Raw genomic sequence first — 21,957 nt, forward strand, 5'->3', positions numbered from 1 at the left:
CCAGAGTCAGCTCCAGCACAGGCCACACAGGAAGGCTTAATGCTTGAGCTGCAGCATATGCTGGGCAGGCTTAAGGTCGGGCTCCCCATAGCAGGAGAGAAGAAGAAAACTGGGCCCCTGGAGGGGCAGGCTGGGGCTTCCTGGATCCCATTTGCTCACAGTCAGCGCCCCACCCCCACTCCCAAGCAGTCCATGGTGCCTCCAGGTCGGCCAGAATTGAGCAGCGGTTTTCACTGCACCAAGGCCACTTTTGGCTTACAGGCAACTCCCAAACCCACCACAGCCTACCATCTCAGCCAGAAAGGATCCCACTCAACTTCACCATTGCTTCTTTTCCTTCCACCCAGAACCCCCCTTCCTCTCCTGTTCTGCAAGTAGCCATCCCTGAGAAGCCAAGAGGCAGGGACAGAATTCTACTTCGCAGCAGCCAACTGCACCTCCCCAGGCTGTGGCAGAACGAATGGTGGTGCTCTACTAACCCCACTTAGCTGCACAGCTTCTTCCCTGACTTCCTCAGCTTGACTTTCCTCTTTTGCCCTATTCCTGCATCACTTCCTCCTTTGGCAAGTCACACAAAGGAGGCCAGCAGGAAGTGACAGCCTCCATAGGCCAATCTCCAAGGGCAGAGGAGGCCAAGCCACAAGCCTCCAAAAGGTGATGCGGCTAACTACTCTAGGCTCTCCAGACTGACATCAAGGTGCTTTGTCCACTGACGTCAGCACCCTCTGTCATGCAGGAGTTGGATTTACCCCAGGGATAGGCCAATAGCTGAAGGAGGAGCCTTTTCCCAGACAGCAAGGGGATCTGGGGAAAGGAAGCCACCCTGTTTCTGCCTGGTTTTGAACCAGGGACTTTTTGCATGTTAGGTAAATATGATAACCACTACACTACAGAAACTCCATCCACTTGGTTGGGGCTTGCCCTGGCACACATCGATGGGCAAACCTAGAGAAAGTGGTGCCAACCCTTCAATAGGTCAGCTGGTAGAGCAGAGGACTGGAGCTGGGGCTCAGAAAGTTGTCCTTTCATCACCCTTGTGACTCCAACTTGAGGGAGAGCTTCTTTTTCTTCCCCTTGTTGACAAAGAGCAAGAGAAGAATGAAAGGTCAGGTGGGCCAACTTGGTATAGAAGCCCATGCTGTCTTTTCCTGCTGCATAGCCTGAAATGAGGGACTTGTGGCAGTTAAAGGCACTGCTGCACTTTCAGAAAACAGCCCACTCCTGCACAAAGGGTGATAGACGAAAGTCTGCCAAAGCCTGAGAGTGAATGGGGGACCTTTAGTCTAGTGCTTTCCCAACTGAACTACTTCAGCAGCTGCTAGGTTTCTTTTTGGCCTAGTGCTTTTCTGTCTGGGGTGTTTTTGTCAGCTGTGGCACAGAAAAAGGACATTATTATGAGTGGCCCATGAAGGCAAGATTAACTTTTGCCTTCCTTGTTCAGCTTTACTTGCTTCCTCACCCTATTTCTGCCTTAGTTCCTGGGTTTCCTGACGGCAACAGGGGCCCAGTGGTGTGAGGAGGAAGTTGGGCAGCTAGACTCTGGTGGCAAAATCCTGCCACCAGTTGCCACTCCACTCTCTTCTCCCGGCTTCACATATCGACTGTCAGGGACTTGGTGCCCACTAGCACAACGGAAGGCAGTGGACAGAGCCACCCTAGCCTTGAAGCTCCAGCTCATTAAACCATATCTTCAATCGACACTGGCCAATGAGAGACCAACATTGCTTGCCATTTTAGCACTTGAAAATGTCATTGGCCGGTCATTGGATCTCTCTAATGCTGTTACAGAACAAATGAAAATAGAATCTCAGTGTGACATTCTATACCTTTGGGGGAGCGTGCTGTAACCCCCATAGTGCTCATTTTCATATAATCGTGATCTTACATATAAAGCATGACTTGTAAGATATCGGGGGAAAGGTTATCTGCTGAAAGTCATTTCTCTACCTATAGATGTATACCATTAATGTATATGAAGTTATGAGAATTGTGCAGTATGGTTGTTACTATGCTGTAAGTTGGGGGAATTAGCCAGATATTAGCTCCTTGGTGGCAACAGCAAGGAAAGTAACCAACACCCGGACAGGGTGTCAAACAACCCGTCAACAGCCACTGTCCAGCAAGGGAGCTACAATGCAATGGCTCAGCTGCATGAGGCCACACGATGGGAATTGTTCAACCTTGCTTGGAGAGATGCAGTGATGCTCCCCTGACTCGAGGGGGCAAAGCCAATGGGGAAGAAAGGACATGATAAAAGGAGAGTTATTTGCCATGCTTTATCTCTCTTTGCCACCTACATCTACTACACCAAGCAACTGAAGCACTGTTCAAAGGGGAGAGCCTGGCTGAAAAGCAACCAGTCAGCCTGTGGTGAGAAGCATCTAAGTTTGTAAGGACATTGAAAGGGTTAATATCAGCTTAGAATGCATTTTGCTTTTATTTCACGAAAACAATGAGGAGTCCAGTGGCACCTTAAGGACTAACAGATTTGTTTGGACATAAGCATTTGTGGGTAAAAAGCCCATTTCTTCAGATGCATGGAGTGAAAATTGCAGATACAGGCATAAATATATATTGGAACATGACATGATGGGAGTTACCTTACACGGGGAGAACCGGTGTTGAAGGCCAATTCAGTCAAGGTGGATGTGGTCCACGCCCAATAATTGATGGGGAGGTGTCAATACCAAGAGAGGGAAAATTGTTTTTGTAGTGAGCCAGCTTCTCTCAGTCTCTGTTCAAGCCCAAATTGATGGCGTTAAGTTTGCAAATAAATTGAAACTGCAATGTCTCTCTGAAGTCTGTTTTTGAAGTTTTTTTGAATGGTTACTTTTAAATGTTAATGAATGTGAATGTGTAAATCTGTTAGTGAATGAGTAAATGTGCTATTGACTATGCAAGACCTGTAGGGTCTAGTGGCCAGCATTCCTGGTCTTTGCTCAGGCAGCCCGGGTTCACTCCCCAGTGTGGGAGCAACACAGATCTTTTGCTCAGAGGGGAGGCAGGAAATGAAAGGAATGGGAAGGGATCCTGCCAGCAGGGGAATTGGACAGTGTTGGAAGGGACCCTAGAAGTGAGGGTGGAGGGCAGAGGTCTGAGGGAAGATCAGGGAAGGATTCCAGCTGTGTGGGAAGTGGGCAGCATGGAAAGCCCGGGGCTGGAAAGAGCGACTCTGTCCTTCTAAACTTACCACAGGCAAACTAGCAGGCTTGGAAGAATTACGTATTTGTTGGTAAATGTCAATTTCTGTGTAAACACACAACCCAATGGCAAAATATTTCCATCGATAATAATCAAAATTGACAGATGGGCAAAGTAAGAAACATGCTGCTTGAAAACTTATCCTATTCTAATCCTATGGGGTCCCTTCTGCCTTAGGCACCACAATGTGGGCATTTCATATCCCTCCTCATTTTCATACAGAGAAACAATTTCCTTTGTACAGATCCATGAACAGCAAAACCTCCCTGTGTCTCTTGTCTGAGCCAGGGCATTCGATTCCATTGAAACCTTCTCTCCTGCAATGGCAATGGTCAGACAGAAGGGATGTGTCCACCTTCCTCCCCTGGCAATGAGATATTCCTTCTCCTCTTCATGCTGTTGATGCTATTCCATGAGTCATCAAGGATGGAATAAAAAGCTGAGTTTACTCCAGGGTGAGGAAAGAAAGGAGCCACCAACTCCCTGAAAAATCTCAGTGCCCAGAGAAAACCTGCCCCTGTTATTGGCCTCACAGAGGTGCTGGCGATACGATGGGAAAAGGGACTGTCTGAATTGCCAAGGCAGGGAATGAACAATCTACAGCGACATCATTAACCACAAACACACTCTAATCATGCTCCAGCCAATAGGGAAATGGGCAGAAATTCTTGCTGTTCAGCCATGGCCACACATACAGAGCTGCACAGCAGTGAGTGTGCTGGGGAAGCTGGTCTGAGCGAACAATTGGAAATGACCCTTCAGTGAGAACAGAACCAGAGTGCAGAAAAGCCTCTGTGTTAAGCGGTTGTGACTGAGGGCTTAGGGAACTGGCCAATGACACCATAGTGGTTTTTCTGTGAAGGTTTGATTCATGCCAGCTAGGCAAGGCTGGCGTGTGGTGTCTCCATGGCTGTACTTTCAGTGTCTGATCTGCCACAAGGAGCCAAGTCGAGATGTATTCAGAGGCTAAGGACAAGTCAACATTTCAAACATTGAGTCTATGCTGCTGCAGCTCAGTAATGGAGATTCTCTATGCCAGGGTTTCTCAAACTTCCTTTCACTGCAACCCCCTTCTGCCAAAAAAAAAACTTATTACATGGCTCTGGAAAGAGGGATCAAGCACCAAACCCCTCCACACTGGTGGGGAGCCAAAACCTGAGCTCTGTCCCAGTAAGGGGAGGGAAAAACCAAAGCTTGAGGGATTCAGCCCTGGATGGTGTGGCTCAGACTTTTGGTTTCAGCCTCAGACCCCAAGAAGTCTAACACCAGCCCTAGAGACCCCATTAAAACAGGGTCACGATCCACTTTGGGGTCCTGACTCACAGTTTGAGAACCACTGCTCTATGCTGAGGGGAGAGAGTTTTCCTGTGGGTGTAGTTAATCCACTTCCCCATGAGGTGGCAACTATGTCAGTGGGAGAAGCTATATCGGTGGGTGTGCAAGCTGTGGTGTTTACCACAGTTAAGAAGGTTAATCAAACCCCATTTTTAAAACCACCTGTGGTCTGGGAATGGCAAAGGAGCTCGATGAAGCAGGGTCTGTCCTTCAAAGTCCTGGAGATCACAATTCCATGCTCCTGTTGTTGGGGGGGTATAGCTCAGTGGCAGAGTGCTTGACTGCAGCTCTAATGGTTCTTGGTTTAAACCCAACTGCCCACTTATAGCCTTCTTTCTTCATTTAAAAAAAAATAGGAAAACATTTTAATTTCCATTCTCCATTGTGTTCAGGAGCTGCACTATACTGAAATGAATGTAAACAGCCAACATTTTACTGTCCAAATGCATTAAAAACCCAGCTAAGCTGTCTCTCAGCTGAAATCAGTTCCAATCCTCTAAGTGTCTACTTTATGATTTCATCAATTAAACAAAGGGATCATATGAATGTACATTTGCAGATCCCTCTTCTCCAGGGGCTGTGCTGTACAGAACAAGAACCACATCCAGTGCGGGTTCAGGAATCTGATGAGCAAAGGCCACTTGGTGCAGGCTAACATCACCAGAATTTTAGCTCCTTCACATTCAACCAGCAGCTGGGCCCCCAGGACAAGGCATAAGAAGAAGACAGTGGCTGTGAGCAGGAAAATAGCCACCAAGAAGCTGGCTAAAGCTGTCAAGATCCCCAGGGAGGTCACTATGCCCATGTGTAGAATGTGGCTGTGGAGATTAATGGCAGGAGGAGGCTCACGTCAGAGCCCTAGGGAGGCTCATGTCAGGGCCCTAATGGGGCTCTGGGTGATTGCTGCTTCCCATCACCCAACACAGATACAATGAGGTTGAGTAGTGTCTGCAAAAGAAAAACTAAACAACTAATTATTCCTCAAGAAAGGTTTTTAATGACTTACGACTATAAAGGCAACACAGACAGAAGAAGAAAAACAGAATGAAAGTCCAGCACTGAGTGAGGATTAATACAAATGGCAAGTTATACTGGAGACAAGCACAAGTCCAAGTAATATTATGCATTAACTGCCTATTCCTAAAAGTGCACATATAAAAGGTAAATAGTTTTGAAAATAGTCACAAGCACTTGCAACGCTTCTATTACTGATTGCCCAGCAACGATACATGTACTGTAACCACCCCCAACAAATACAATTCTATATGTAATTCTAATACATTGATTAACTATATTTTACTAACCTTAATCTACCTCTAACCTTATATAACAACTTATCAACTTTGATTGACTTTTATGATAAACTTGATGGTAATTTATACTGAAGACAGACACAGTGACTTGTAAAGCTATTGTGATTTATGAACTACTAGCTTCAACAGAGAAGGACATAAATCCACACCATGTACAGGTCAAGCATAGGAGTTTATTACACACAGGGCCGGCGGAGTGTCACTTTGCTTATTAGACTCAGAGACACTGTCAATCGATTACAATAAAATATATAGATTTTCCATGGGCGGGGAAAAGTGACGGGGTAGGCAGTTCCACACCCCGGGATAGGTTTTGCAGCAAGTCAAGGTAAGCACATCGGCCAGTTGTTAACAGGTCACATAATGTCTCTGCTCAAGGTCTCAAGTTAGCAAGTTAACATTTAATGAATACTTTGATAAAATGTTACTAGTATAAAATGTATACATTGAATTCTGATTTGAGGTCCATAGGAATGGAGCAAATCTTTTGATTGTCTAACAGGTACATTCCCAGGGGTTAAAGCAAAGAAACAGTGAAAGTGTATGGCAATAAAGATTGTTTTGTGTGTGTCTAAAGGCAAGGCATTGGTCCCTGGAAGGGAGGTGGAAGGATGCCATATCTTACACTGACATGTGCCAACTTTTTATAAACTCAAGGTTGGATCTGTCGGAAGAAGAGACGAACACAATAGGAACAGGGATTTTTTGTTCAATCTGCAACTCTGAATAAGACACAATGATTTAGTTCTTAGCTCCAACACCTGGCAATTTGCTGACCAGGCCTATCTTAGCAAGCAAGGCTTTCTGTTTACTCCAGCTTTCTCTTAGCTGATCACGATTTGCTAGACCTCTGGTCTCTTGATCACACTCTGGACTTTGGGTCTGGAAAAGAGATGGAACAATCCATACACCAGGTTGTTATGCAAAATGCACATGGATTTTAACCCTTCACATACAGTAAGGGTCAGGCTTGTAGCAGTGATGGAATAAACTGCAGGTTCAAATCAAGTCTCTGGAGTCCATCCACAGCTGGGATGGCTCATTCAGTGCTTTGTTCAGAGAGTCAGTTTGTAGCAAAGTCCCTCCAGAGGTATGAAGCAGGACTGGAGACGAGACCTCAGCCTTTAATAGTCTCTTGCCATGTGGTCTTTGCTTTCTTTGTCAAAAGGACACTCTATCCAGCACGTGGCATAGAAAAACCTTAAGAGTTCTGTCCATAGGCAGATCGCTGCATACCTTGCTGAGTCACAAGGCGTATCTGCCTTCTCTCAATGGGTCGATTGTATAGCTGATGGTCCTTAATGGGCCATCAAGCAGGCTAGGCAGAGCTGAAACCAATTTGTCTGGGGTGTTCTCAGAAGCATAGCACAGGTTTGAAATGCAGGCAGCATACAGCCAATATTAAAAAAATAAAATATAAGATTAAGGTTGGAAGGGATCTCAGAAGATCATTTAGTCCAACCTTCTGCTCAAATCAGAACCAATCCCCAGACAGTTTTTTACCCCAGTTCCTTAAATGGCCCTCTCAAGGATTAAACTCACAACCATGGCTTTAGCAGAGCAATGCTCAAACCACTGAGCTATCCCTACTCATCATAAGACCCACTTCAAAAATGATACATGTCTAGAGATACCATAATTATAATCAGCCAATCGGAACCTCTCCATAGATCCCTTACACGACAACCTTTCTACTATATTTGCTGCAAATATAGAACAGTGGTCGCAACGGTGATCTATAAAGTTACAGATTTTGTCAATGTCACAGGAAGTGACATGGCATCAGTGAGACTGATATTGGAATAGCCTCCAGTTTTGGTGTCCTCGTTTGAAAAAGATGTTGTGAAATTGGATCTGGGGCAGCAAAGAGCCACTAAATGTTCTGAGGGCTGGAGAAAAATGTCTTCTAGTGAGTTACTGAAAGAGCTCAACTTATGTTATATAGGAGGCCTGTGATATGCAGGAGGTCAGATTAGATGCTCTAATGGTCTCTTCTGGCCATAAAGTCAATTTCTAAAAAAGTGAGTGTAGTATTAGGAGCAGTGTCTGATGTTTTACTGTCTAGCCGGCTTGCTTCCTAGAACGAATGTTTCTTGAGTGGAGTGACCCACAGGGAGTAGCTCAAAGCTCCAAAGTGCCTGGCCAGGGGCAGGACATTAGCACAGCAAGGGAGGGGAGTGGCACTGACATCACAAAGGCCTTTTTCAGGACTTGAGACTATTGGACAAAGGTGGTGGGGAGGTGGTGATCTAATAGAGAGATGCTGACATCAGCCAGGCAGGATGGGGCGAGGGGCCAGGGAAACTTCAGAGACCCCTGTGGCTTTGCTTCAGCAAGTCTTCTTCTCCAGGTCTCTCTTTGAGGACAGAGTGTGTTTGGGTTCACCTACGTGAGTGCCAGGAGGAACCTCTTTCGAGTTTTCTCCTTCCCTTTTAGTGATTTTACTAGAAAACAGACGCCCCTGTTTAGAAGGGAAGAGCCTCCTCAAGGTTTGAAACCTGTTCAGTCTGATCCATCTGGTGACAGTTGAATTCTAGGCATGGAAAACACGAGCTTAAGGAGGCAGAATTTTATTGTGCACCTGGATTTTGTCCCTTAGAATCACTGGGGACATTACAATTTGTCCTTTTTGTTTCACTTTTTCCTCTATCTCTCCTTTGTCTTCCCTTCCCTTAGATGCCGTGTGGGCAGGAGGAAGCACATGACATCTGCAGATACAAGGACCAAATTGTGGGCATCAGCTGAACTATCAAGAAACACAACCATCAGGTCAACCCACATGAATCTCTCACCAGACTTAAATTCTAGTGCCCCAACCTATAGCAGCCAGCCTGGTGAACCAGCCAGACCAAAGCCGAAGCTCTTGTGGGCATCAGTCACCCAGCAGGAAGGAAAAACCTCACCCTGGTGCACCTAGGAACAGGGAAATCAAGCACACTGAGCTCCAAGGCTTTACAGCAAACCAGCACAGGACCAAGAGGTCCCATTGGGATTTGAACTCAGATGTCAGAGTCCTGCTGATCATTACACCCTGGGACCTACACCTGTCATTTCAGGACTCCTGTGACCATCAGCTGGTTGGTTTCAAGCTGCACTCATTGCTTCCTTCCAGCTGCTTCCTCTCTTGGGATTCTCTCTTCTGCTGCTGTCCTCCCCTAGACATTGAACCCAGCCCTTGCTGCTGCCAACACCAACTGACAGAAGGGCCTATAAGTCCTGTGCCTGAGGGGAGGCCAATGCATGTGATGGGCCATAAGCACCACAGGTTTTAACCTTGTTTGCTTCCTTCCTCATGACTCTTACTCAGATTCTGTGGACGTTCACCTGTGGGTGGGGTATGAATTTGTGGGCACAGCATTGTGCAGTGGGCTTCCAAGGCACCCTGTAATTCAGCCTGTGGTTTGCAGCTGGGCCTTGGCCTGGAGGCAATTTTCTGTCCGCACAACGGATGGAGGATGCACTGGGACCAGCTCCTGCCTCTTTTTTGTGAACTGGTTCCCCATGAGGACATACCAGAGATCACTGCAATCTACACAGGGAACAGCCACCTGCAAATAGTCTCCAGGGCCCAGCTGGTTTGGAAAGTTAAACATGATATTTATTGCATAACACAGTACTATGAGGCCAGGTCTCAGAAGCATAGCACAGGGGCGAGGGGCCAGGGAACCAACCTGAAGCAAATACTCAGCAGCAACCACACACCACACAACAAAAACACTAACCCAGGAACCTATTGTTGCAACAAAGCCCGATGCCAACTCTTTCCACATATCTATTCCAGTGACACCATCATAGGAGCTAATCACATCAGCCACACCATCAGGGGCTCGTTCACCTGCACATCTACCAATGTGATATATGCCATCATGTGCCAGCAATGCCCCTCTCCCATGTATATTGGCAAAACAGCATTGCCCCTCTGCCATGTATATTGGCCAAACCAGTCAGTCTCTATGCAAAAGAATAAATGGACACAAATCTGACACCAGGAATCATAACATTCAAAAACCAGTAGAAGAACACTTCAGCCTCTCTGGTCACTCAGTAACAGACTTAAAGGTGACAATTTTGCACAGAAAAGCTTCAAAAACAGACTCCAATGAGAAACTGCTGAACTTGAATTAATATGCAAACTAGATACCATTAATTTAGGTTTGAACAGAGACTGGGAATGGCTGAGTCATTACACAGATTGAATCTATTTCCCCATGTTAAATATCCTCACATCTGTTGTCAACTGTCTGCAATGGCCCACCTTGATTATCACCACAGAAGTGTTTTTTTCTCCTGCTGATTATAGCTCATCTTAATCAATTAGCCTCTTAGAGTTGATATGGCTACTTCCACCTTCTCATGTTCAGTATGTATATATATCTCCTCGCTATATGTTCCATTCTGTGCATCTGAAGAAGTGAGCTGTAGCTCACGAAAGATTCTGCTCAAATAAAAATTTGTTAGTCTCTAATGTGCCAGAAGTACTCCTGTTCTTAGAGCCAGGCCTGAGGATTAAACAGTTGTGCTCAAAAGGAAAAGGGGCCTCGCCATGTATAAAAATAACTGGTTGCAAAAACAAAACAAAAATTACATTAAATTAAAAACCCAAAAACAAAACAAAAAAACCAACCCAGAAAAGCTCCCATCACACATCCATCAGCATTGTAGATTTTGACATCTCCTGCCTGGTGTGACATCTTTGCTTTGCAAACAAGAGACCTAGGGAACTCTGTGGCTGTTATCTTCTAACTGGGTAAAAGGTTACACATCTTGTCTCAAGTAATTTTCCTCCTAACAGATTTATTTGAAGATTGATCAAAATAGAGACCCAGAGTCTATACTGGGTCTCTATTCTCATACATGCTATTTCTCTCACCTATTCCCCCACTCTAATTCCTTTGGAGTGAGGTTTTAACTGAAGGATTAGTCAACATTTCCTAGATAGCAGAAGCGGGTAGGGAGAGAGCTAGAAGAAAACCTGAATTATATTGGAACATTGAAAGTTATCACAGAATCAGTCTCTTAAATTACACTAATTCATGTTTAATTTCTTTGGTGCTGGTACCAACGTATTCAACAATAACAAAATATAGACCTATAGGGCAGTTTTCTCTCAATTTCCATTTCCACCCAATGAGCTTTGTGTGAAGTCACATTCTACAGTAACCTAGGAGTTTTCCATTTCTGTGAGTTCATTTCTCCCTGGAACTTCTCCCATGAGTGTGGGTGGAAGGGGTCTCACCTACACGGGATGGTTGTGTCATGAGAAAACCGACCTGTGCTCTATTTTCACACTTTCTAATCTTTCAGAGTAGCAAGAGGCGGAGAAGTGATACAAACGCATAAGACTCAAGAACAAAACTAAGAGACCAAACCACAGAGTCGAGACTCAGCATTCATGTATCCTGCAGTCTGAACTTGGAATCTGATACATTCCCTCATTGGGATATTTTAGGGTTAAGTATAACAATAAGCTGCTAATGTGCTCACATGGAATTAGTGGACAAAGGAATATGTAGGCAATATTCTCATTTCTAATATATAAGGTGCAAATTTTTCAGTATTTCTTTGTTTAAAATGTAAGTTGCCAGATTCTTCCTGTCATGGTATAATTCCCCACTCTGAACCTTAGCGTCCAAAAGATGGGGTACCAGCATGAATTCCTCTGAGCTCAATTACCAGCTTAGTACTTGCTTCACTGCCACCAACCAGGAATTCCAGTGCCTGGTACACTCTGGAATCCCCAAAACCTTGCCCAGGGACCCCCAAGACCCAGACCCTCTGGATCTTAACACAAGGAAAGTAAACCCTTTCCCTTATCATTGCCTCTCCCAGGCTTCCCCTCCCTGGGTTACCCTGGAAGATCACGGTGATTCAAACTCCTTGAATCTTAAAACAGAGAAGAAAATCCACCTTCCCCCCTCCTTCTCTCTCCCCCTCCCAGACTCTCCCTGAGAGAGAAAGTAATCCTAACACAGAGAGAAAATTAACTTCTCTCCCCCATTCCCTCCTTTCTCCCCACCAATTCCCTGGTGGATCCAGACCCAGTTTCCTGGGGCCTCACCAGAATAAAAAAAAAACAATCAGGTTCTTAAACAAGAAAAGCTTTTAATTAAAGAAAGAAAAACAGTAAAAATTATCTTTCTAAATTTAAAATAGAATATGTTACAGTGTCTTTCAGCTATAGACACTAGGAATACCAGTGTCCCAGCCTAAGTATACAAGTACAAATTAAAATCCTTTCAGCAAAATACAAATTTGAACTCCTCCCAGCCAAATACAAATTTGAACTCCTTCCAGCCAAATACACATTTGCAAATAAAAAAAAACAAACACAAGCCTAACTTGCTTTATCTACCTAGTACTCATTATTCTGAACTTATAAGAGCCTGTATCGGAGAGATTGGAGAGAAACTTGGTTGCACATCTGGTCCCTCTGAGCCCTGAGAGTGAACAACAACTGAATACTAACAGCACACACAACAACTTCCCTCTCTCAAGATTTGAAAGTATCCTGTCCCCTGATTGGTCCTCTGGTCAGGTGACAGCCAGGCTCACTGATTTTGTTAACTCTTTACAGGCAAAAGAGATATGAAGTACTTCTGTTTTATTAACTTATACTTATATGTTTATGACATGCCCCCCAAATCGCTGACAGTGTGGAACCACACTGGCAGTGATTTCTCCCTAGAACTCTAGAATAAACAGATCAATAAACACATGCACCCTTACATATACTACTATGTAAAACTACAAGATTCTTCACATTGTAAGAACAATTTTTAACCAGTTGATTCTGGGAAACTTTCATGGGAGAGTGCATCAACTCCTTGATCTGTTGCCGCTGCAGATGTTCCCGGGTTGCGGAGAGGTTCACCTCTTCCACGCCACTGTCACTTTTCCCTTCATCGTAGACATCGTCAGGCCACTCAGCATTATCTCCTCCCTGGGCTGTAAACTGACAAACTTGTAAGTCTCTAGAATAAATGGGCTTGAGAGAATTAACGTGGTACACTCTGGGCTTTAGGAAGGAATTGGGAAATGCTATGAGGTAGTTAACAGCTCCTAGGCGGCTCTTGGACCGTGAATGGCCCTTCCCATGATGCTTCCATCTTATGGGCCTGTTGTGCCTTCAAGACCATAACCTGGTCTCCTACCTTGAAGGAACGCTCTCTGGTATGTCTATCATACCAGGACTTTTGCTCTTTCTGAGCATCCCCTAGGTTTTCTCTAGCAAGGGCTAAAGAGTGTTGGAGGGTGTTTTGTAGGTTGCTTACAAAGTCCAGAATGTTAGTTCCTGGAGTGGGTGTAAACCCCTCCCATTGCTGCTTCACCAACTGTAATGGCCCTTTAACCTTGTGGCCATACACAAGCTCAGACGGTGAAAACCCTAAACTGGGATGTGGTACAGCCCTGTAGGGAAAGAGCAACTGCTTCAACACTAGGTCCCAGTCACTGGAGTGTTCATTCACGAATTTACTTATCATGGCCCCCAAAGTTGCATTAAACCTTTCCACCAGGCCATTGGTTTGATGGTGGCATGGGGTGGCAACTAAGTGATTCACCCCATGAGTCTCCCACAGTTCTTTCATGGTCCCAGCCAGGAAATTAGTCCCTGAATCAGTAAGGATGTCGGAGTGCCAACCTACCCTGGCAAAAATGTCTGTTAGGGCCTGATACACAGTTTTAGTCCTGGTGTTGCCTAGAGCTACTGCTTCCGGCCATCAGGTAGCAAAGTCCACGAAAGTCAGTATGTACTGCTTTCCTCTGGGGGTCTTTTTTGGGAAAGGACCCAGAATATCCACAGCTACTCACTGAAATGGGACCTCTATTATGAGGAGTGACTGGAGATGGGCCTTGACCTGGTTTTGGGGCTTTCCCACTCTTTGGCACACCTCACAAGACCGGACATACTTGGCAACATCCTTGCCCATCCCCTCCCAGTGGAAGGACTTCCCCAACCTGTCTTTGGTTCTGTTCACCCCAGCATGGCCACTGGGATGATCATGGGCCAAGCTTAAGAGCTTCCCCCGGTATTTAGTTGGAACCACCAACTGTTTTTGTGGATGCCAGTCTTCCCGGTGTCCACCAGAAAGAGCCTCCTTATATAAAAGCCCTTGTTCTATAACAAACCGGGACCGGTTAGAAGAGTTGAGAGGTGGTGGGGTGCGCCGTGCCGCCGCCCAAGCTTTCTGAAGGTTGTCATCTGCTTCCTGCTCAGTCTGGAACTGTTTCCTGGAGGCTGGAGACACCAGTTCTTCCTTAGACTGTGGACTTGGTCCCTCTGGAAGCGATGTATGTGATGGGGTTGTTTTCGTGGATGGTGAACCGCTCCCCGCTGGTGCATCAGGTGGTATTTCAGGCTCCGGTTGAGCCTCTTGGGTATGGTTGTCTGCTGCTTTTGTCAGTTCAGGCTCGCTGGCGCTCTCTGGCGTTGGGCTTGAAGATGCATTTGCAAGCACTGGCGTCAGTGCTGGCAATGGTTCTGGTGCTGGTTGCGTTTCCAGGTCCGGGCCTGGGACTGGAAGTACTGTGGCTGTTGCAGTCGTTGGCAGGTGATCCGGGTCCACTACCTCTGTCTGGGTCTCTGCTAACACAGACGGGGACCCTGTGGATGGCTCAGGAACAGGGATGGGTCTGGAAGGCTGCCTGGCTTGGCTGCGTGTAACCATTCCCACCCACTTGCCCCACTTCACCTGGTTGGCCAAGTCTTCCCCCAGTAGCATGGGGATGTGATAATTGTCGTAGACTGCAAATGTCCATATTCCTGACCAGCCTTTATACTGTACAGGCAGTTTAGCTGTAGGCAAGTCTACGGCTTGTGACATGAAGGGGTAAATTGTCACTTGGGCCTTTGGGTTGATGAATTTGGGGTCCACTAAGGATTGGTGGATAGCTGACACTTGTGCCCCCGTGTCTCTCCACACGATAACCTTCTTTCCGCCCACTCTCAAAATTTCCCTTTGCTCCGAGGGTATTTGAGAGGCATCTGGGCCTGGGGATCTTTGGAGTGATGAAGATATAATGAACTGCACTCGGTTGGGGTTCTTGGGGCAGTTGGCCTTTATATGTCCCAGTTCATTACACTTGAAGCATCGCCCAGCTGACTGGTCACTGGGCCGAGGTGGGTTACTGGAGATTGGTGAGGTGAGAGAGTAGGGAGTCGGTGGCTTTCCTTGGGTTGTAGGTGGGGTCTTGGGTTGCGCTCGGGTATAGGGTTTATTGTAGGTGTGCCCCCTGTAATATTCACTCCCCTTGATAGTAGCTTTTTTCTTTTCTGCCACTTCCACCCATCTGGCTCCAATCTCCCCCACCTCGGTGACAGTTTTGGGCTTCCCATCTAGGATGTACCTTTCTATTTCCTCTGGAACACCCTCTAAGAACTGCTCCAATTGTATTAGGAGGTGCATGTCGTCCAGAGATTTAACATTGGCTCCTGATATCCAGGCATTATAATTCTTTCCAATGTGGTAGGCGTGTCGGGTGAATGACACATCTGGTTTCCACCTTAGGGCTCTGAACCTCCGACGGGTATGCTCAGGTGTTAGCCCCATTCTGATTCTGGCCTTGGTTTGAAAAAGTTTATAATCATTCATGTTCTTCTTAGGCATTTCAGCTGCCACCTCTGCTAGGGGTCCACTGAGCCGTGGCCTCAGCTCTATCATGTACTGATCTTCGATGCTGTACCCATGGCAGGTCCTTTCAAAATTTTCTAGGAAGGTCTCAGTGTCATCACCTGCCTTGTAGGTGGGAAATTTCTTGAGATGTGGAATAATAACTGGCAAAGGATTGCTAGGATTGGCTGTGTTCTTCTGCTTAGCCTGTTCTAATTCGAGGGCCTGCTAGTGGGCTTCCCTCTGGAGTTCTGTCTGTCTTCTGTGGGCTGCCTCTTTGTCTTCTTGTTCTCTTTTGTGGGCTGCCTCTCTTTCTCTTTCTCTCAGTTCCATCTCTTTTTGTTTTATTTCTAGTTCTTGTTGTTTCTTTTCTATGTCTCGCCTGTGGTCTGCATCTTTGATTTGTCCCTCTGCATCCAGTCTTGCCCATTCCTGTTTTAGGGTGTCCTTGGTAGTCATGGTTTCTGCTTTCTTGTGTTGGGGCGCCCTCTGGTGTTTACTGCCTGAAATGCTGCTTCTCTGTTGTCTCCTTGGGGTTGCTCCGCAACAGAGTCTTTTTTTAACTCCTATCTAGCTATTCCCGACAGAGTTAGAAAGAAAAAAAAAACATTCATTTGCAAATGTGTTTTGCTGGTGTATGGTGACTCACAAATGGAGTCCCTTTGTTTAACAAAGATCCTTGTTAAACCCTAAGGCCTTTGCCTTCAGAGTACTCAGAAGAGAGAGACCAAAAAAATCTTGCAGACCTTTGCTTTTAAAACAATCTCCTCTAGCCTGCTTTACACACAGCTAGCAGGGAAAGAGAAAAAAAAATCCTACTGGCTTTTGCTTCTAAACTCAAACCTCAGTCTGCCTGCAGATAGCTAGCAGGAAGAGAAATAAAAACCTCACTGGCTTTTTGACTTCTATCTATCTATCTATCTATCTATCCCACACGCTGCACACCATGTCATTGTATAATTCCCCACTCTGAACCTTAGCGTCCAAAAGATGGGGTACCAGCATGAATTCATCTATGCTCAATTACCAGCTTAGTACTTGTGGCGCTGCCACCAGCCAGGAATTCCAGTGCCTGGTACAATCTGGTCCCCACAAAACCTTGCCCAGGGACCCACAAGACCCAGATCCTCTGGATCTTAACACAAGGAAAGTAAATCCTTTCCCTCACCATTGCCTCTCCCAGGCTTCCCCTGCCTGGGTTACCCTGGAAGATCACTGTGATTCAAACTCCTTGAATCTTAACACAGAGAGGAAAATCCACCTTCCCCCAGCCTTCTCTCTCCCCCTCCCAGACTCTCCGAGAGAGAAAGTAATCCTAACACAGAGAGAAAATTAACCTCTCTCTCTCCCTCTTCCCTCCTTTCTCCCCACCAATTCCCTGGTGGATCCAGACCCAGTCCCCTGGCGTCTCACCAGAATAAAAAAACAATCAGGTTCTTAAACAAGAAAAGCTTTTAATTAAATAAAGAAAAACAGTAAAAATTATCTTTGTAAATTTAAGATGGAGTATGTTACAGGGTCTTTCAGCCATAGATACTGGGAATACCAGTGTCCCAGCCTAAGTATACAAGTACAAATTAAAATCCTTTCAGCAAAATGCAAATTTGAACTCCTTCTAGCCAAATACACATTTGAACTCCTTCCAGTCAAATACACATTTGCAAATTAAAAAAACAAAACATAAGCCTAACTCGCTTTATCTACCTAGCACTCACTCTTCTGAACTTATAAGAGCCTGTATCGGAGAGAAACCTGGTTGCACATCTAGCCCCTCTGAGCCCGCAGAGTGAACAACCACCAAACACTAACAGCACACACTGAGGCTACCTCTAGACTACCCGGCGTATCGGTGGGTTAAAATCGATTGCTCGGGATCGATATATCGTGTCTCATCTAGACACGATATATCGATCCCTGAGCGCGCTTATATCTATTCCGGAACTCCACCAACCCCAAAGGAGTTGCGGAATCGACAGTGGGAGCTGCGGACATTGATCCCACGCGGTGAGGACGAGTGACTAATTGGATCTTAGATATTCGACTTCAGCTACGTTATTCATGTAGCTGAAGTTGCGTATCTAAGATCGATTTCCCCCCGTAGTGTAGACCAGCCCAAAAACTTCCCTCCCTCAAGATTTGAAAGTATCCTGTCCCCTGAGTGGTCCTCTGGTCAGGTGACAGCCAGGCTCACTGATTTTGTTAACCCTTTACAGGCAAAAGAGATATGAAGTACTTCTGTTCTATTAACTCTTACTTATCTGTTTATAACACTTCCCTTCTCTGTTGCTCCTAAAGATGCAGCTGCAGAAAAATGCCCTTTGTGTAGAAGAAAGTAAAAGGAATGTTATCTTCCCCTCCCTCCCTTTCCCAGCTACATGAACCAGCCTGGGCTGAGCTCCTTCCCCTGCATCCCTCGAGAACTGTTCACAGCCCCTTCTCTCACCTGGAAATTGCTGAAGAGAAAGAATTATGGCAACAAAATGTTGCAAAAAAATGTATTTTCAAGGTAAAAGCATGTGTAATGCTATGAGCAATAGATAGAGGTGGATTTACTAACAGTGAGTGTTTCTATTACTTAATAAGGATTTTTGGGGTGTTGTAATGAATGTAGGCATGTACATACTAACCTAAAAAAAGTGTGCTGAACTAATTCAGTGCTTACTGGACAACTGGGTCCAGGGGAACAAGTACTGCAATAAAGAAGCCCATCCACTCAAATCCGCCTCTGGGTCAGCCTGCTCCTTCTTCTAACATCCCCCATTGGCTACCATCATTTGTCCAGCATGGAAGTGCTTCTTGTCCAACAAGGCAGCCAGATTGGGACCCATAAGCATGGGATGGCTCTGAAGGAATCAGTTGCTTCTCTCTATGCTTTATCTAACTTTGGAGCCAAATGGTAAAATACAGTTGTTCCCAATTTCATCATGGTGTCTTTTAGGAGTGTGATCAATGCCACTTAACTAGGAAGCAGGGTTCAAAAAATAGTTTACCTGAGCCACAGGTCACCATAGCTTCCATATCTGGGGTGAAAATCAACCACTAAGTACCTGCAATTTCTACTTGAGTCCTTATCAAATCTTTGACCTTAAGTATAAAATTACTCCAAGTCTCTGGCGTAGAATTCTTCACCAAGCACACAACACAGCAGCAGCAACAGCGAAGTATAACTCCCCCAAATATGCCCTTTGATTTCTTTAATCTGGTACTACAGATTTAAATTACGGACTAAATTCAGATATGGTTTAGAATCCCTGCTAGACAACAAATGTCAGGTATCTATTAAAAATAGGTATCTTTCTGCAGCTATATCACAGTCACAGATTCCATTTTCTACACACTTGCAGCATCTCCTAGGGTGAGCTGAACAGAAACATCACATCCACTTTCCCTCCACCTCTACCTAGATAGGGATTGCATTTCCCAAATAGGCAACATGCATCTGATTAGGAAGGAGATATCTTCAGAGCGACCTCCTGCAGGGCCTGGGCCACAACTGCTTTGGGAGCCCAATGCATGGGTATTTTGCTGAGTTACAAGTCATTTACTAGGGAATCCTCTTCCCAACCTTTTAGAGAAGATATTGACCTAACCAATTGAACAACAAGGGGTTGGGATGGTGATGAGGAATAAGGGAATCCCTCTGACTTACCCTAACTATGTCTGTTGTTACAGTGGGTGAAATGATGTTTTTCCCTATCCCTGCCCTGTTCCTGCTCTTTCTTATAGTTCAATATATTTTAAGTGAGGAAAATAGCAGCAAAAATATCTGCTCCCCAGCACAATCTGAAGCAACATCAGAGCAACTGGGAATGAAACAATTTGTTCCCCAAGGGAGAACTCGATGACTAACAATTGCTTTGAAATGGGGGAACAGTATAACCATGATGCTCAGGGTTTGTTTAGACTAGGAAGTGATGGAGTTTAGGTCAAGACAAGAGGAAAGCTAATGCCAACCACTGCACCTGGGCTGCATCTGCACAACTTTTTACACCAAGATCACTAACTTGAGCAGCCAACGCCATGTACAGTCCTAGTGGATGTAAGGCACAGGTAGTTTTTGCCTCAGTGCACCTTGTTGGGATCAAATCTCTCTCTCCTCCACCTGGAGGTGATGAATATTCCTGGCTAGAGGGACACACACTCCTATGCCTCAAAAGGAAAGGACTTGATAGAAGAGATCATAAGACTGACCCCAAAGAAGGGTGAGCTGAAAAAGGTAGAAGCAGGCAACTTATCTGGCAGAGCTGAGAGACCATGGTGAAGATGGTGCAAAAATCACTATGTGGGAATTAGCATATGTGATTTTTTAAAAAAATTTCTTGGCCAGCCCTAGTCAAGGGATTTATTACAATTCTCATGTGGATTTTCTGATGTCTAATAAGGCCTGAGCACTGACTGAAGGTTTTCCTGCACTCAGTGCATGTGTTGGGTTACTCTCCCATGTGAGACGATGTTTGAGCTGTGCTTGAAGCTTTTCCCACACTCAGAGCACGTGTATGGTGTCGCCCATTGTGGGTTCGCTGATGTGTGATAAGGTTGGAGCTCTGATTGAAGCTTTTCCCACACTCTGTGCACGTGTAGGGCTTCTCCCCAGTGTGGATTCTCTGATGCCTGATAAGGTGTGAGTTCCGACTAAACCTTTTCCCACACACAGTGCATGCGTAGGGCTTCTCCCCAGTGTGGATTCTCTGATGTGTGATGAGGGCAGAGATGTGACTGACACTTTTCCCGCACTCAGAACATGTGTAGGGCATCTCTCCTGTGTGGATTCTATGATGTGTGATCAGGGCAGAGCTCTGATTGAAGCTTTTCCCGCACTCAGAGCATGTGTACGGTGTCTCCCCTGTGTGGACTGTATAATGCATGATAAGGCTGGAGCTCCGATTGAAGCTTTTCCCACACTCTGTGCATGTGTAGGGCTTCTCCCCAGTGTGGATTCTCTGATGTCTGATAAGGTGTGAGTTTCGACTAAACCTTTTCCCACACACAGTGCACGTGTAGGGCTTCTCCCCAGTGTGGATTCTCTGATGCCTGATAAGGTGTGAGTTCCGACTAAATCTTTTCCCACACACAGTGCATGTGTAGGGCTTCTCCCCGGTGTGGATTCTCTGATGTGTGATGAGGGCAGAGATGTGACTGACACTTTTCCCACACTCAGAACATGTGTAGGGCATCTCTCCTGTGTGAATTCTATGATGTGTGATCAGGGCAGAGCTCTGACTGAACTTTTTCCCGCACTCAGAGCATGTGTACTGTGTCTTCCCTGTGTGGCTTGTACGATGTGTGATAAGGTTGGAGCTCTGATTGAAGCTTTTCCCACACTCAGTGCATGTGTAAGGCTTCTCCCCAGTATGGATTCTTTGATGTCTGATAAGGTGTGAGTTCCGACTAAAGCTTTTCCCACACTCAGTGCATTTGTACGGCTTCTCCTCAGTGTGGATTCTCTGATGTCTGAAAAGCTGTGAGCTGCAAGTGAAGTTTTTCCCGCACTCAGGGCATGTATTGGGCATCTCCCCTGTGTGGATTCTCTGATGTAAGATGAGGTCTGAACGATGAATGAAACATTTCCCACACTCAGAGCATCCATAAGGTTTCTCACCACAGTGGATTCTCCCATGCGTGATAAGGTGTGAGCTCTGATTGAAGCTTTTCCCACACTCAGAGCATGTGTAGGGCCTTTCTCCTGTGTGGCTTCTACAATGTGTGGTAAGAGCAGAGCAATGACTGAAGCTTTTCCCACACTCTGTGCACATGTAGGGTGTCTCTCCTGTGTGGATTCTACAATGTGTGATAAGGCTGGATCTCTGACTGAAGCTTTTCCCACACTCTGTGCACGTGTAGGGCTTCTCCCCAGTGTGGATTCTCTGATGTCTGATAAGGTGTGAGTTCCGACTAAATCTTTTCCCACACACAGTGCATGCGTAGGGCTTCTCCCCGGTGTGGATTCTCTGATGTATGATGAGGGCAGAGATGTGACTGACGCTTTTCCCGCACTCAGAACATGTGTAGGGCATCTCTCCTGTGTGGATCCTACGATGTGTGATCAGGGCAGAGCTCTGATTGAAGCTTTTTCCGCACTCAGAGCACGTGTAGGGCATCTCTCCTGTGTGGATTCTCTCATGTCTGAAAAGGTGTGAGCGCCGACTGAAGCTTTTCCCGCACTCAGAGCACATGTATGGTGTCTCCCCTGTGTGGATTCTACGATGTGTGATAAGGTTGGAGCTCCGATTGAAGCTTTTCCCGCACTCAGTGCATGTGTAGGGCTTCTCCCCTGTGTGGATTCTCTGATGTCGGAAAAGGTGTGAGCTGCAACGGAAGCTTTTCCCACACTCAGCGCATGTGTAGGGCGTCTCCCCTGTATGGATTCTCTGATGTAAGATGAGGCCTGAACGATGAATGAAACATTTCCCACACTCAGAGCATCCATAAGGTTTCTCACCCACATGGATTGTCCTATGTGTGATAAGGTCTAAGCCTCGATTGAAGCTTTTCCCACACTC

General features: G+C 45.9%; 1 protein-coding gene and 1 non-coding gene across 2 annotated transcripts; both read right to left on the reverse strand.

Moving 5' to 3' along the window:
- Positions 1-824: 824 nt before the first annotated feature.
- TRNAV-AAC lies at positions 825-897 on the reverse strand. The gene has a single exon. It is a non-coding gene; the product is annotated as a tRNA-Val (tRNA).
- A 16,772-nt stretch (positions 898-17,669) lies between these two features.
- Positions 17,670-21,957, reverse strand: LOC115641798 (zinc finger protein 850-like; the record flags this gene model as incomplete). Its single annotated transcript, XM_030545193.1, has 2 exons — positions 17,670-20,570; positions 20,739-21,957. Coding segments are annotated over 2 exons (1,902 nt in total), but the record flags the coding sequence as incomplete, so codon positions are not given.

This window comes from Gopherus evgoodei, unplaced genomic scaffold (assembly GCF_007399415.2).
Source record: "Gopherus evgoodei ecotype Sinaloan lineage unplaced genomic scaffold, rGopEvg1_v1.p scaffold_35_arrow_ctg1, whole genome shotgun sequence".
In the NCBI taxonomy this organism is placed as follows: Eukaryota; Metazoa; Chordata; order Testudines; family Testudinidae; genus Gopherus; species Gopherus evgoodei.